At 41.3% G+C, this 15,372-nt stretch overlaps 1 protein-coding gene across 11 annotated transcripts in view; it reads right to left on the reverse strand.

Annotated features, from left to right (window-relative positions):
• SNCAIP (synuclein alpha interacting protein) overlaps positions 1-15,372 on the reverse strand; it is a 212,089-nt gene that overhangs the window by 17,428 nt on the left and 179,289 nt on the right. For all 11 annotated transcript variants that reach the window (XM_072957770.1, XM_072957767.1, XM_072957766.1 and 8 more), the window contains 3 exons: positions 12,417-12,530; positions 4,679-4,804; positions 337-506 (listed from right to left, as the gene is read on the reverse strand). In XM_072957770.1, the coding sequence (XP_072813871.1) occupies positions 337-506; positions 4,679-4,804; positions 12,417-12,530 (410 nt within the window). The remainder of the gene's footprint in view (positions 1-336; positions 507-4,678; positions 4,805-12,416; positions 12,531-15,372) is intronic.

Consider the following 15,372-nt stretch of genomic DNA (forward strand, 5'->3'; position numbering starts at 1 on the left):
TGTGTGTGCTTTCCACACCCACCGTGTAATCTGGCCCTGAGATGTGAACACAGAGAGAGGCTCTCTCCCCTTGTCCACTGTGACTTAAACTCCTGCTTAGGAAGATTCGTCTGCATTTTTTTTTTTTATTAAGGATCATTTTTCCTCTGCAGAAATGGCATCTTCAGCATGAATGCTGGCTATGAGGACCTGGGACGAAGGAAGAAATGAGGATGCTGCTGGGAATTCCCTGTACGACTCACACCAGCAGAAGGAGACTTGCAAAGACCTGGCTGAAACCTAAGCACTGCGACGACCAGTCAGACTTGCTTCTCATGGAACGAACGGGCCACTCACTCTTTCAGCTGTTTGGTTAGCTTCACCACCTGGGAGGCCAGCGACATGCAGGTCTCCACCACCACCAGGTACCGGGAGCACAGCGTGTGTCCGAGGCGCTCGGCGCTCTGGGAGGGTTTCTCCCCGGCGTGGTTCTGCATGGTGACATTTGCTCCGTATTCAACCAAGGTCTGTCAGAGAATGCACAGACATGTGATTATTTCAGGACTTCCCTCTAAACATTATTTATTTTTTATTTTTTTTTTTTACTGAAGTACTGTTGATTCACAATATTGCTAGTTTCAGGTGTATAGCAAAGGAATTAAGTCATATATATACGTTTTTCAGATTCTTTTCCATCATAGGTTATTATAGGACACTGAATATAGTTCCCCGTGCTATACTGTAGGACTTTGTTGTTTATCTGTTTTATATATAGTAGTGTGTACCTGCTCCCCACCCCACCCTTGGTAACCATAAGTTTGTTTTCTACCTCTGTGAGTCTGTGAGTCTGTTTCTGTTTTGTATATAGATTCATTTGTATCATATTTTAGATCTCACATATAAGTGGTATCATATGATATTTGTCTTTCTCTGTCTGACTCACTTCCCTTAGTATGATAATCTCTAGGTCCATCCATACACATTCTTTTTAATGATTGTAACAGAAGGTTGGACGGAACTTTTCCTGTTATTCCAAAACCAGTTACCAGAGCCCAGGGTGGGGCCAGGTAGGGGTGAGGAGTACCATCACATACAAAAGAGAGGCTCTGGCAAGGGCTCAAGCAGTCAGTATCAGACGCACCCCCTCACACCACCTACAACAATGCAGCCGACAATCCCACTACTATCGCCCCCACCCCAGCCCCAGGAGGAGGCAGGGAAGGGCAGGAGGTGGCTGCCGTCCCAAGTCCTTGTCTTTCTGAGGTGCGCAGGGTAGTGTCTGCAGTGAGGCGCTCTGGGCGCTTCAGTGGGTGGGTCCATGATGCCCACAGGGAAAAGAAGGCGTTTTGTTTACCTGTTCCTATTTACTTGGGCAGCACGCTTGATCTGTTCCTGAACCTACCTGATCAGGAATAAAAAGGACGGGAGAGAACTGACGTGGCAGAGGCTGTGGGGCAGCCCACACTCCCACCACGAGCCACAGCAAGGATATGTCCTGTAGGCAGAGCAGATGTTGTAGAAGGGAGCTGGATGTGAGCTTGTTATCACCCCACTAAAAAGGAGCACGTTCGTCAGCAGCAGGAGGCGGCGGGTGCAACACAGCTGGAGGGAACTGGACGGGGAGGACGGAGTGGGGCGTAAGGTTGGGGCCAGATCCCTGGTGTCCGGTATCAGCGGGGAGGCTCTAGAGGACCCTCTGAAGACCCCACCCACTGCGCCCACCGGGGAGTCAGCATCTGAAGACTGCCCCAGAGGGTTTCAGCAGTAAAACATAGTCAGCTAAAGAAGCAAGACAACTTTCAGGGAGATGCCATGACCTCTGCCAGTTAAGCAGAGACAGCTGACTTTTTCTCTCCATATTTTCTCTTTGTCCCCGACACTGGAGCCCAGAAGAGAGGGGAATCAGAGTCGAGGGGGTGTGTAAAAGCCCATCAGCCCTCAGTTCCATGCCAAGTCCCTTAACTCCGAGTCTAATCTGGGCTGGGGGGCAGAAGGCTTTGAACCAGAAATAAGATTGAGATTTTAAACTGGTTTGAAGTAAATGTTAATAGTCAAACACCAGCAACAAGTTATGGAATGTGGCCAAGGGATCGTTAGTAGAGGGGACAGAGATTTGACGGAGCCTGGTTGCCATCGTTAATTTAAAAAAAAACCAAATGCCTTTGTTTTTATGCTGTGATGAAATCAATTCCACAAAAAAAAGCTGTTACATCAATATTAATTAACTGCCTCAATCTGATATATTTTTGACACAATCAAGGTGAGATGGGAGACCGCTGGATTTATTTTAGTAATGGAAAATGTTTTTTTCCCACAAGACATACTTGTAATTTTTAAATTTCTAGACTACTTAGACTCAGAGGTCATTAAGGAGCTTCGTTTTCCTCTCAGTTTATGATCACTCACCATGAAAGGTCAATCTGCCATAAAGCCACCGCCACGCACCTCACAGTGTCACAGGGACACCGCGCTCAGAGAGACTCAGAGTAAACACACACTGTTATCACTCCCCTGGACTCTGGCCTCTGCAGTTTTCTTTCCCATGTTTTCCATACTCAGTCCCCTCCTCACCAAGTAAAGGCCCTTGCTCACCCCCTTTTCTACTTTCAGTCCCTTTGCACCTATTTTTTCACTTCTCACACTGAGCGGAGAGACCTGCTTTCCAAGATTATTTGAGTTTCCGTACCCACGGTATCTAGTGCCAAAAACATCATCTGTGTTAAGTGGAGGGATGAACACTCTGAAAGGACAGCCTGCCTCTCTGCATATATTAAAAAGAAAAATAGCTGAAATCTCAAACAGAACTAGTGCCATCAGCTGGTTTTCTTTGGCTTGCAGTCATTTATTAGCCGATAAGAAAAGTTTACTTCAAGTCTATTAAGTATGAGTGTTTCATTAATGGAAAAATGCAGTTTTTGGTTTTTGTTCAATTATTTTTCCTGCACAAAAAGTGAGGCTACTCCTTTCATCTTTCTGCAGATTCTGATAATAATTTACATTTCCCACCTTTCTGTTCTCTCCAATTTCTCATCACTCTTTTGACAACATGGTATCTTAAATTAGAAGATGCACGCTTTGCCAACGACCATGGGGAAACTTCCCAGACACTTGGAGTATTTCCTAACGACGTGGCTCTCCACGGAGCAGCTGCATGTGAGGAGACAGTCCAGAGAGTATTCTGCTGTCCCCTCGGCTTTCTGGTTTTCTAAATCTCTTGCCTTTCACATCGACAGTTTTCCCAGGTCTTCTCCTGTCATTTCCTGAGTCCTTGCTACCTTTCTGAGCAGCTGGCTCTCACTGCCCAGTATTCTCTTTCCGGTACAGTCTACCCTGCACACAGTAGGACCTCAGTAAGTACCTGTTAAATAAACAAGCACGTTGAGGAAGGAGAAACAATACCTAATAAGGTGGGGAAAGAGCGCGGCTTTCTTAGAGTCGCAAGAGACACGTGACGTGCTTTGAACTGTGTGAACCTGGTGAGGTCAGTGTCTTCTCCTATCACAGCCTTCAGCCACACGTGTCCATTGCTTTTCTGCTACATCTCAGGCAGGTTTGGAAACAAATCCATAGCTGCTGGGTCGTTTTCAATGATAAGAATGGTGTGGCTGATCGGATCCTGCTCATTAGGGTTTGTGTTCGTGAGTTGATTCCAGGCCAGCTCTAATCTGTCTCCAGTTCAGAGCTTTCCCTCCCCTATGCTCACGTTCCCTCCTTCCCTTCAGCTGTCCTCTCTGTTTTCTCATCCGGGGCATTAATATTTTCCAGGTAAAAAGGCATCCCCAGGTTTTACATTCACGTGTGCCTCAGGCTTCAGGACCCTCGCTGGGCTCCCCCACCGTGTGCTGTCAGGGTCCACTTTTTGCAGCTCTGCCTTCAGTCGTGGGGTGAGACCCGACTCCTCTTCTTGCAGGCGCCCCATGCTCTCCAAGCAGCCCCCTGGATGCCCCTCAGGTGGCCTGGGGAAGGGGAAGCGCCTCCCACCTCTCGTGGCCCCGCTCCCCACCCTCTTTATGTCACTGAACTTGGTAATACTTGTAAGGTGTGTTGGGCTAGAAGGATGAGGCCTCCTGAGGTCACTGGGTGGCCAGCCAAGGCCCTACCGAGCCTGCCCATGAGCTGAGGGTATGGATATCCAAGGCCTCCTGTAATCAGTTCTGGGCCTTTTCGAATGCATTCGAGAAGCTCAGTCCTGCTACAAAGAAAGTGAGAAAACCACAGCACTTGCTCCTCAGCCTACTCCTCCCTCCTGTGAAGAGTTCTTTTATCCTTTTTGTGAAAAATCAGTCCTGTTCTTCAGACCCCTGGGAAGGCGAAGTGTGCTAATGACAGCAGGAATGGCCCATGCCCCACGTGAGGGGCTGAGCGACGCAGGTCTGGTAGTGGGTTCCCGCTGTCTCGAGAACACAGGGGTGATTAACGCCTGCTGTCCTCAGTGCTGAGGCTTTAAGGTAACGCTGAGAGGGCAGGAAGAGGCCCTTTCAATGTCCTGTGACACCAGGGAGAAACTCAGATAGCTATTTATGCTCATGTTTGTGTGGATTTCTGGAAATACAAATACATCAATTTGATTCCCGATTATCCACTGCCATAGAGAAAGCTGACGTAATCCAGACGTTCTCCCAGTGAACACTATTTCCATTTTTCTGCTCTGCTACTCGATACCCTCACTTCTCTTGTCAGAGCAGCAGGGCCTGTGTACCTGAATGCACCCGAGGTAGCCGTGCTGCGAGGCCACGTGAACGGCGCTGTTGCCGGCCTGGTCCACTTCATCCAGCGAGATGCCCTGCTCCTGCATAAACTGAAGGAGCCACAGAAGAATCTTTTCCTATGGACACAAAGACAGTTGGAATTAATGGAATGCCATGTAGAGAAGTCTAAGGTAAAGGCAGAGGAAAACAAAACTCCAACCTGTGAAGCTTAGCTCTAATTACCAAGCTTACCAAACGAAGAGAAAATGTCCATTCAGTTATGAACTAAAAATCCGTGAGTTTCTGTCTAGCGCTAATAAAAGAGGAAAGCTCTGAGAATTTGAAGAGCGGGAAGTTATCCCAGCAATGCTCTTGTTTTGCTTACTTATTCTATAGGTGGGAAAACTGACTCACAGAAAGTTTAAACACCTCCTCAAAGTCACACACACAGTATGTGTAACAGATTCAACACTGGAACCAGAATCCAAGTTTTTGATTCTAAGGCAATGTTTTAGCTACTTTATTACATTATCTGGAGGCTTCCCGAATATTATTATAAAACTCCCGACTGTCGAGATAACCAGCTTCTACTTCCAGTTTATAATAACCTCAACCATGCCTTCCTAATCCTATACCCTGCAGTCAACAGGTTTATAAAAAAGAGACTACATCCTAAGTTGCCAAGTGTAAAAAAACTGCACTGAAATAAAACTAGGATCCTCTTGATTTTTCTGACCCAGTGTTGGTGGTGTTTTAAAGGTGAAGTTTTCTCCTCTTCCATGTTAAAGGAAAGGCACTCAAAGCTCTGAACACAACCTTTCCAAAGCAAAGACAGAATGGCCAGCATGTGTTGTCATAATCTGTTTGCGTTCTACCCACTGAGTCCTTTGTGGTATTTTCATGTTATGTTTGGCCTTAGGAGAAAGCAGGGGGATGGGATTTCACTGTTTTAAAATGGAAGAATTAAATATAATGTTAAAAAAATACAAGAGTGGTAAAAACAACAGCATGAAGTTTAGTGGGTGGAATTTGACATTTAAAAAGATGATCATGTGCTTGAAATAGCCTTGAACCTCTCCTTAGCCTTTTAAAGGATTTTTTTTCCAGTTATTTGCTTGGACTGGTCATGAACTTTTATACTTTTCTGGATTAAATTTGCCTTCATTTTCTGAACATGCCAACTAATCTGCTAAAGGAATGCTGGATAAAAACAGCCAATTCCTTTTATGTTCCACCTCTCATGTGGGGAATGGGGCACTGTTTACAAAGGCATCTGTGACATCAGAGGCAGCCTGACTATTTGCACCACACTTTTTTTTTTTTAACACAAGGAAGCAGGAAATAAGCCTCTTTAAGGGGAGCAAGAAGAGAAAATGTAACCAGTACCTACAACCAACTAAGAACGCACCCAGGGAAAGCAGGGTGAGCATTAGCTCCAAAAGCACAGAGACCTTGTAGGAAGTGAAACCCTCCACTTCCCTACAGAATGAGCCTGGAGGCCAGGGCTGGGAGTCGGGATCTGGATAAGGATATGCTGATGGACTGAATCATCTTCTTCAGAGGCAAACTTGGAGAAAATTGGGACTGACATTTGGGCCAGAGGAGGTGAGGTTTCAAATGCATAAGGCAGAACAATTTCCTTTATTTTTCCTAATTAGGTAGGGGAAACAACTGAATTATTTTGATTTGGAGGCAGGTGATCGAACCATGTGATCTTTATTCCTGAATAGATCTGGATGAGTGGACATATCTCAAGATAAATGACATAACCAACTGGTTTGAAGTCAATGTCTCAGGCATGGAAACATCAAGAGGGCAGACTGCTGTGCCTCTACTGGTGAAAAGGACAGCCTTGCCCTTTTCAGTGGGTCCCTGTCAACCTTGTGGTGACCTGGCTTGCTCCATGATATTAACCGTGAAAATTGTAGAGTGGGAGAGATTTTAGGGAATCATCTAATTCAAACCTCCTTATTTTACAAATGAGAAAACTGAAGAAGACAACTGTATCTTCTCTGATATTCTAGCAGCTTCTTTCTTCAGTGAGTAAAATTCAGGAGTTCAAGGTATTTGGAAAAGTTTCATATGTACCTTTTTGTCAGACATACTTTCATATTTTTCAGACTCAATTAAATATTATAGTGGTTATATCTGCTGCACATATACAGAAAATGCCCTTTACTATAATTCAGTGTTTTGACTTTTAGTAATGGATTTATAGGAAACAACACTACATTTCATAAGACTACGAATTATCCTCTCGCAGAAATCTGGAGAAGAATCTAGAGACCTGGACTTTGCAGGGCTTGACAACCTGGGAGAACAGGGCAAGATCTGAGTGAGGCAAGAGTTGCCCTGGCTCCTGCTGGCTCTCCAAGTCAGGTGCAGTCCACACTGTTACATAACCTGCCCACTTCTCCTATGAAGACATGGATAATTCTTCTTTATAAGTAAAGATCTTACCCGATTCAAATGCGTAAGACTTACATGAAGGAAGAACCATTATCCTGTTGTTCAGAACAATGCAGGTCTTTGCTTAGCACCTGAAATTCAGTTTTGTGTTTTATAGGGGACAACTGACTTTAATAAGAATCTATGCAATTGGCCTGTTCACTGAGAGATTATATAAAAACAATAATCTTTCCTGTGATATTGTGCAGAGAAGCACTGCTCAGAGAGAAGGGCTGACTACACACTTTCTAACAACCAACATTAGGATTTCTGAGATGGACATTGAAATGGCTAGAAATCTCTTGGCTGTGGTAAAAACATGTCTAGCATCCACCCTCAAAGAAATGCTGTCTGCTCTGATTCTGAAGAACACGCCAGCAGGGATCCGCAGTCCTACAATTTAGACAGTGCCTTATTTGACAAATATCTAGTAAGGAGAACAGAACAAATACAGCTATTTCGCCAACTAAGAAGGTCCTTGTGAATGCATACATGTTACAGATACATGCCAGGTGCCCAACTCTCCTTTCAGAACTTGAGCGCATTCTCTCTCTCTCTCCTTCCCCAATCCCCGTGTGTGTGTGTGTGTGTGTGTGGTGTGTGTGTGTGTGTGTGTGTGTGTGGTGTGTGTGTGTGTGTGTGTGTGTGGTGTGTGTGTGTGTGTGTGTGGTGTGTGTGTGTGTGTGTGTGTGTGTGTGTGCGTGTGTGTGTGAAAGAGAGAGAGAGAGAGAGAGAGAGAGAGAGAGAGAGAAGACTGGGAGAAGATATTAAAGGGAGAATGTAACTTCAGATCTTCATAGGTATTGCTTACAGAGAACATCCAATGCAGCCACAGGGATGGGGTGGCTCGTCTCTAAAATTTGTCTTACAGAATGCCTCTCCAGATTACATCCCATCTAACCATCCACACATGCATCTACCCATTCAACCTTCATCTACTAACTGAGAACTTATTTCATGGACAGGTTTCCTCTTCTGGGGATTTTCTGCTTTTTTGGTAACCTATTTTAATGTTGTCTTTTGTGTGTTCTTAAAGTCAACGCAATTTATTTAAAGAGGCAATGAATACATGTGACTTATGAGATCTGCTGGACAGTCTAACTAAAAATGTAATTGAAAAGTATGCCACAGGCTTATTACCAGAATCAATACCATCTCTACAGTTTTGTTACAACCGTGAGTTCTAAAGGAGGTAGCTTTGTCTGTGATCATAGGTCATCACATCTAACATGCCATCAATTATAAGATTCAGTCCAGATTTTGAGATGTTAAAATGCAAAAAATAAATGGCCAGCAATAGTTTCATACTGTCATTTACTGTAAGATGAATGCAGAATCTAGTGAAAGTAAAATGTGAAAAAAAGTACACCTAAAAATTGATTAAATAAGTTAAGGCCCACATAATTCTTTGCCAAATTTCTCTTACTTTGCTTACAATGAAATAAATAATATTTATAGCAATGAAAATAGTAAATTGGAAGGTACCCAACAATCACAGCCGACACTTACCTAGTGTCTACTATGCGGTTTTTCTCATTTAGACCTCAGAGCAACCATGTGAAGAAGGTTCTATTATCTCCGTTTTAAAGATGAGGAAACTGAGGTCCATGGAAATCTTTTTTCTTTTTTTTTGACATAAACCTATCCAAGGCTGCTGAGCTAGTAAGGGTAGGGCTAGGATTTAAACTCAGACCCAGGAGTTGATGTTCTCCATGACACTGTTTCCTGTCTTTTGAGGATGAATATCCATCACTGCTCATTGGCCCATGACCCCTGACCCCATAAAGGACATGCTCCCTTTGTACTCCTTGGGTCACAGAAATCACACTAAATGCCTGTCCCTTCTGTGGGTCATGGAGTTCTGTGTAGGTTATGCTGTTTCAAAGGTCCTTGGAGAGCAGAAGAATGCTTGTGCCAGTCAAAGATTGTTCTATTTGCTTTCATCTGCAATTGTAGCACTTTCAGTGTTGTTTACTTATTTCTACCCCATGAATTCATCTACAATGAAACTAAGTCAACAGAGTATTTCCCCCTTTAAAAGTAAATTGTGGAAAAACAATAACACACAGCCTCACCAGCATGCCTATCACCGTTCATGACCAGTCGTAGGAACTGCTGAGTCTTTTCTTTTTTTGCAAAAGTGTCTTTTTTTTTTTAAATCTGTATTAAGGCAAACCTTTAAAATGGAGAATGCACATAGTGTAGGCAAATATGCTCCTTCTTGGTAAATGTTCAATGCTATGACACAGGTTGTTTCTGTAGCAGGATCTCTTGATCAACAGTCACATGAAGGATTCAGAAACAAAATGATCATAAGTTTGATGCTGAAAGTAAAAGAGAACCCACTGAACCAGTGATCAATGCAAAACAGGCTGGAGCCCCCACGCACCTGAAGGCAAGAGCTTTGCTCAGAACTTGGAGGAGACCATCTGAACCTTCATGTTGGAAGAAAACTGCCCAGGTTACACAGGCAGTAGCTTTGACTTGAGCCAATTCTGTGTCAACTGCTTCACCAGCAATATCTCAATCAAGGGACAGCAAAGCAGTCCCTTGCTTGGTCCTTGCGTACCCCCAAGGCTTTCACCTTCATGCTCCCTGTGGCTAGTTCTGCTAGGTACAATCAGGCAGTGAAATAACTGCACCCTCTGACACTTCATGTGTCAAGAGGCAGAAAGTCAATTCCTATCACCCGAAGACCTGTCACTCCAGAAGACCACTAAAAACTGCTGGCTACCCTGTGGTTCTGGAGTCTTTAAAGGTAATTTTTACAAGAAAAAGGACACAAATGGGGAGTCAAATGCAGCCCATTCTTTAAGAATCTATATGAGGGGCAGAGGACAATGAGAATAAGGAGAGGAATTTTCCTCTGTACTATCCTTTCCAAACGTATTTACCAAAGAAACAAAACCAGAACACACTCAAGTGCCTGCTTGATGTAGAAAAACTTGCATGTGCTGAATCCATTAGAACACTGTTCAATAACAGTCTTCCTTGTGAAAATATTAGCCTTGTAATGATTCCAAGTTCAGCATCTCCGCAGGTTATCTGTTACATAAGTGGCTGTGGCGGATGCAGGATGGCTGGGCCGAATTTGCAGTCCTAATGGGCTTCTACATTTTCCACTTGGGTAGGGACACTCTCCTGAAGGCACTCCTGGAGTGCCCTGCTCAAAGCTGTACTTTAGGTCATTAAAAACGCTTATCAGCTTGAAATAACAATCTGAATACTGATACTAACATGAAGCACATGTTTGCCATGGCTCTTCGCATAGGTCACTCATTTCCCTATTTTCTTCTCATCCAACCAAGTAAGTCACACCATCACCCAACCTGTCCCAGAAAGGGCATTTTCTTTTGTTCTGTCCCAAAATAGCTTTAAAATTATGAGAAGCCTGCTGTGAGACTTGAAGAGAGAAACTGGCATGTATAAGCAACATGTCCCAAGACAAAGAGTGCCGGATGCCCAATTGTTGACTTAAAGTCTCCGAACAGCAATGCAATCCTTTCCTCCTTTTGTTTGGCAAGCTCTCCCAAAAGTGCAGGCAGCCTTTCCCCTGATATCTGAAATTCCTCTTTAGTCTTTACATAAGCAAATGAAATCAGGGATCTGAAACAATTATTCAGACAATCTGAGAATGAATAAAATTCTGTTTTACACTGAGAATGATTTATGAAGACTATTGGTCTTCATGATTCTTTTGGTCATTTGAAAATACTATTCTCCCCTTTGCCAGCTTAAGCAAAAAAAAGCTCCTTCTTTGCAAATGCTTATTAACTCTTATGGTTGTTTGTAGGACACCATGGCTGGGGCTCCTAAGTGCAACACACAAGGAAAATGGAGGGACTATTTCAAAGACCATACATTTAGTACAATGAGCTGTGTAAGGTACTCCAAATATCACAATGTATTGTTAGGTCAAGCTGTAAAAAAGACATCTGCAGCTGTATCAGTGCCCCTGGAAACAAGCTATACAAATTACCTACAGAGATGGAGACAAAATAGGACCTGGCCCCAAAGTCAGAGGACCTGAGTTGAGATCCAGTCTTTGCTCTTACTAGCCATTAGACCACACGCAAGCCACTTAACTTACTTTCTTCAGTCTTATCTGTAGAATGGGGATAAAAACAACACGCTCCAACAGGATTGCTTTAGAATAAGTCAGATAGTGTACACAAAATCCAGTGGCATGGCGCTTGGTACATAAAGGAAATGTTACATTATCTATCTATCTATCTATAGATAATATATATTAACTATTAATTGAAGTTACCGTGGCACAAAATAAACTATCACCTAACATGACTCCCACTAAAGAAGGGCTGTGGTAATATTTTACAAGTCTATTTTTAAAATTTGAGATTGTCATGTCTGAAAAATCATAATCTCCTGTTGACGGTACCACAATTTACTGCCACTGGGAAAGTTTATGAAGCCAGAGGGGATATGGTTATATGCTTGAGAAGCAATTTTCTTTGCCACAAACAAATGTGATTAAATCTATTTTAATACAGTGCTGACATTATTTACTTTTTTAAAAGACTGGGATTGGCATTCTGTGGTTCCAATTTTTTTTAAGATAATTTATACTCATCCTTCTCAAAGGGAGTTAGTGATGATTTTTTAACTCCATACACTAGATAGTGATCTGTGTACACCAAACTACTCACACTGAGATTTCCTAATGTGGAAATTGGCTGTAACTGAGACTTACTGAGTTAGTATGCTTGCTTATCTTTAATGGAAGGAGACTTCCTTGATTAATGTCTTACTAAAGATTTTCTTCTTAATTTTAGGTTCAAAAATTTATCATTTTACTTTTGACCAAAGTTAAATATGTTTATTGTAGAAAATTTGGGGAAAAAGTGAAAAATACAAAAAAGAAAAGCCACTTGTAATTCCATCCTTAGTATTAACTACTATAAACATGTTATGACACAGTTTTTTCTATCTTATTATCTATTTCTTTATCTCTCTCTCCAAAATTCAAAGTTATTACCAAATTACAAAACAGCTTCACATATCACATTTTAATTCAATATTATATAATAATTTTTTTCTGTAAAATTCCATCATATGGATATTGCTTCATTATTTATCCAGTATCCCATCAGGGAATATTCATATTATTTGAAATATTTTTTCAGATAAAAATGCTATAATGATTATCATTGTTTATAAATCTTTGAATACATCTTGATGATTTCTTAAGGTTGGATTCTGATGGACTAAAAACAAACGAACAAAAAAGAGGTAGATTACACAGCATACAAAGAGAAATTAAAATTAAAAATTTCTTCATACCTGGCCAAAGCAACCTGCATAATGAATAAGGCTTGGAAAGTCCTTAGAACAACTCAGTTCTGCAATTGCTTCTGTTTCACTCACCATCCAGCGTACACACTCTAACTGACCATTCTGGATTAAAAAGAAAAAAAAGGAAGAAATTTAAGGTAATTCAGGTTTGAGAAATACCTCACAGATGGTATTTTATCATGGGAAGAAATCACATGAATTTTGGCTTTTATATCTGGCTTAATTCATTTATAATATATGTATACCACCTATTATATTTCTGATCAGTAATTTTGACTCTAAATCAACAACAGAATTTTTACTTACTTATAGTTTCATACTTTTATCAGTTATTTTAAAATCAATTTATTAAGGCATAATTTGTGAACTATAAAATATACTTTTTAAAGTATTATTTGATGAATTTTGACAAATAGATACTCTCTTGTAACTACAACTCCAGTCAAGATATAGAATATTTCCACCCTCCCCTCCCTTCTCCTTATATGTCTAGTCCCTTTGCTCTCATCCCTCTCACCTTCGCCCAGGCAACCACTAATACGATTTCTATCACAAGAGAATAGAGTATGCATTCTTCTGCATCTGGTTTCTTGCACCCAGCATAATGGCTCTGAGATACACCAAAACTACTGCCTGGAAATAGTTTATTCCTCTTTAGTGCTGAGAAGTGTTCCATTGTATGAATATATCACAATTTGTTTATCCATTAACTCTTAGAATAGGTTTTTTCCCTCAAGAAGTTAAAATGTCAGAAGTCCATAATAAAGGAAGAGAAAATAACCCAGATATACTGCTACTTTCATGAGGTCGTCTCTGATTCCATGTTCACAGTGGCTCTTTTCCACACTGTGCAAACCAGGAAGCAGTTGTGACACATAAACCTAGTGATTAAGACGCAGACTTTGGAATGGATTTAAATCCTGAATCCACCACTGAGTTACAAGACTATGAACAAGTTACTTCATCTCTCTGGTACTCAATGTTCTCATCTGTTAAGTAGCAGGGGTTAGTAGTAACCACCTCAGAGTTACTGCAAAGGTCAAATGAGATAAAGCATGTCAACTCACTAAGCACAAAATACTTGTCACCGTATGCTATTAGAATGCTCTCTGGGATCCTCACAATAACTCTATAAGACAAATGAGATATTCAACTGTATCCTGGTTTTGCACAGTGTGAGACCTTAGTATAAGAAAGAATTATGGTGGACATGGAGTCAGGAAAGCCTATTCCAAAATCAGGACGGGGAGCTAATCTGCTTATTCTTAATTTACTCCTATTTGGATAATAGACTTTTAAGTAGCCAGCTTCCAAGTATGCAAATGCAGAGTCTTCTAACTGGGGCATCTAGCATGATCAGGTGTGCTAAATAGCCAGGTGCCCCATTCAGATCTGTTTCCTCCTGTCTCTGCCCTCCCTGCTGCCCGGGAGGCTGGTCTGCTAGCTCCCTTGCCTCTGGCTTCTGGCTGGGTTTGGCTGATAGAAAGCAGTAGCAGGAGACCAGGAAAAGAGAGTGAGTTTGAGGTCCCCTCTGCTCCTGGCTCCCACATTATGGGATGGCCATTGGTCTGCTGAGTCCTGCCACCAGTCAATGGTCAAAAGTCAGCCAGCTCTTTTACTCAGCCCTCTCAGTCAGGCTCTGGGGTGGTAACTGTGCTCTGGCTGTTACTGACCCCAGTATACTGCACTCTTCTTCGTGGGCTCCCTACACACCATCCACTCCCCCTCCTCTTGCGTATAAATCCTTCATTATACACTTTCCTTAAATTATACAATTTGAGCATGCAATGTTTCCTATAAGGATTAACAAACACCCACTGATATAATGTTTTATTCCCCCTGAATGAAGAAAGGAACAGGAACCATACTGAGCATCTATGAGGCAAGACAATTTACATAAATGGGTATTTTACTTACACAGAACACAGAAACACGAATAATTTCTGATTTTAGTAATTTGAGTCTTTTTTTCTTTTGGTCAGTCTAACTAAAGGTTTACTAATTTTTAAAAATCCTTTTATGAGACCAAATTTGGTTTTGTTGATTTTCTCTGTTTTTCTATTTTCTATTTCATTTACTTTTGCTTGAAATGTTTTAATTTCCTCCCTTCTGCTTGTTTTAATTTAGTTTGCTTTTTATTTCTAGTTTCCTGAGGTAGAGTAGGCTATTAATTTGTGATCTTCCTCCTCTTCCTCCTCCTTCGTCTTTTTTAAACATAGGCATTTATAGCTATAAATTTCCCTGTAAGCACTTCTTTAGCTGTATACTTAGATGTTGATATGTTGCATTTTCATTTTCATTCATCTTCAGGTGGCTTCCAATTTCCTTTGTAATTTCTCCTTTGATACAATGATTATTTTGGGGTGTGTTAATTTTGTATATTTGTGATTATCTTAAATTCCCTTTTGTTATTAATACCTAGTTGCAATTCATTATGGTTCAAGGACATACTTTATATGATTTTAATCCTTTTAAATTTATTGAAATCTGTTTTATGAGCTAACTTATGGTCTATCATGGAGAATATTTCAGGTGCACTTGAAAAAAATGCATATTTTGCTATTGTTGGGTAGAATGCCCTGTTAGATGTGTTAGGTTTAGTTATTCAAGGAAGCAACATTTAAATAAATAACAAGCTGCTAGAGAGGCAAAAGGAAAGGTATCACTACTATGAGTTTGAAAGTAATATCACGTGCCATAAATAGAAATACCAAGAAAATAAAAAATGTTATTAAATTCTAGTGGAAGATTTTTGCCTGCTGAAGTCTCTGAGCTTTGGGTCACTTAGTGTATGTTAAAAAGGAGTATCAGTAGGCTATGTGTTTGAAGTCATTTTCTCGCCAGACCAGCATTTTGTCTTTGGGCTTAATTAGAAATAAAAAGAGAATTAAAGTTATTTTATTGAAAATCTGTTTAGATCCTAAAATAATTTCTTGTGCTGGTT

This window comes from Vicugna pacos, chromosome 3 (assembly GCF_048564905.1).
Source record: "Vicugna pacos chromosome 3, VicPac4, whole genome shotgun sequence".
Classification (NCBI taxonomy): domain Eukaryota; kingdom Metazoa; phylum Chordata; class Mammalia; order Artiodactyla; family Camelidae; genus Vicugna; species Vicugna pacos.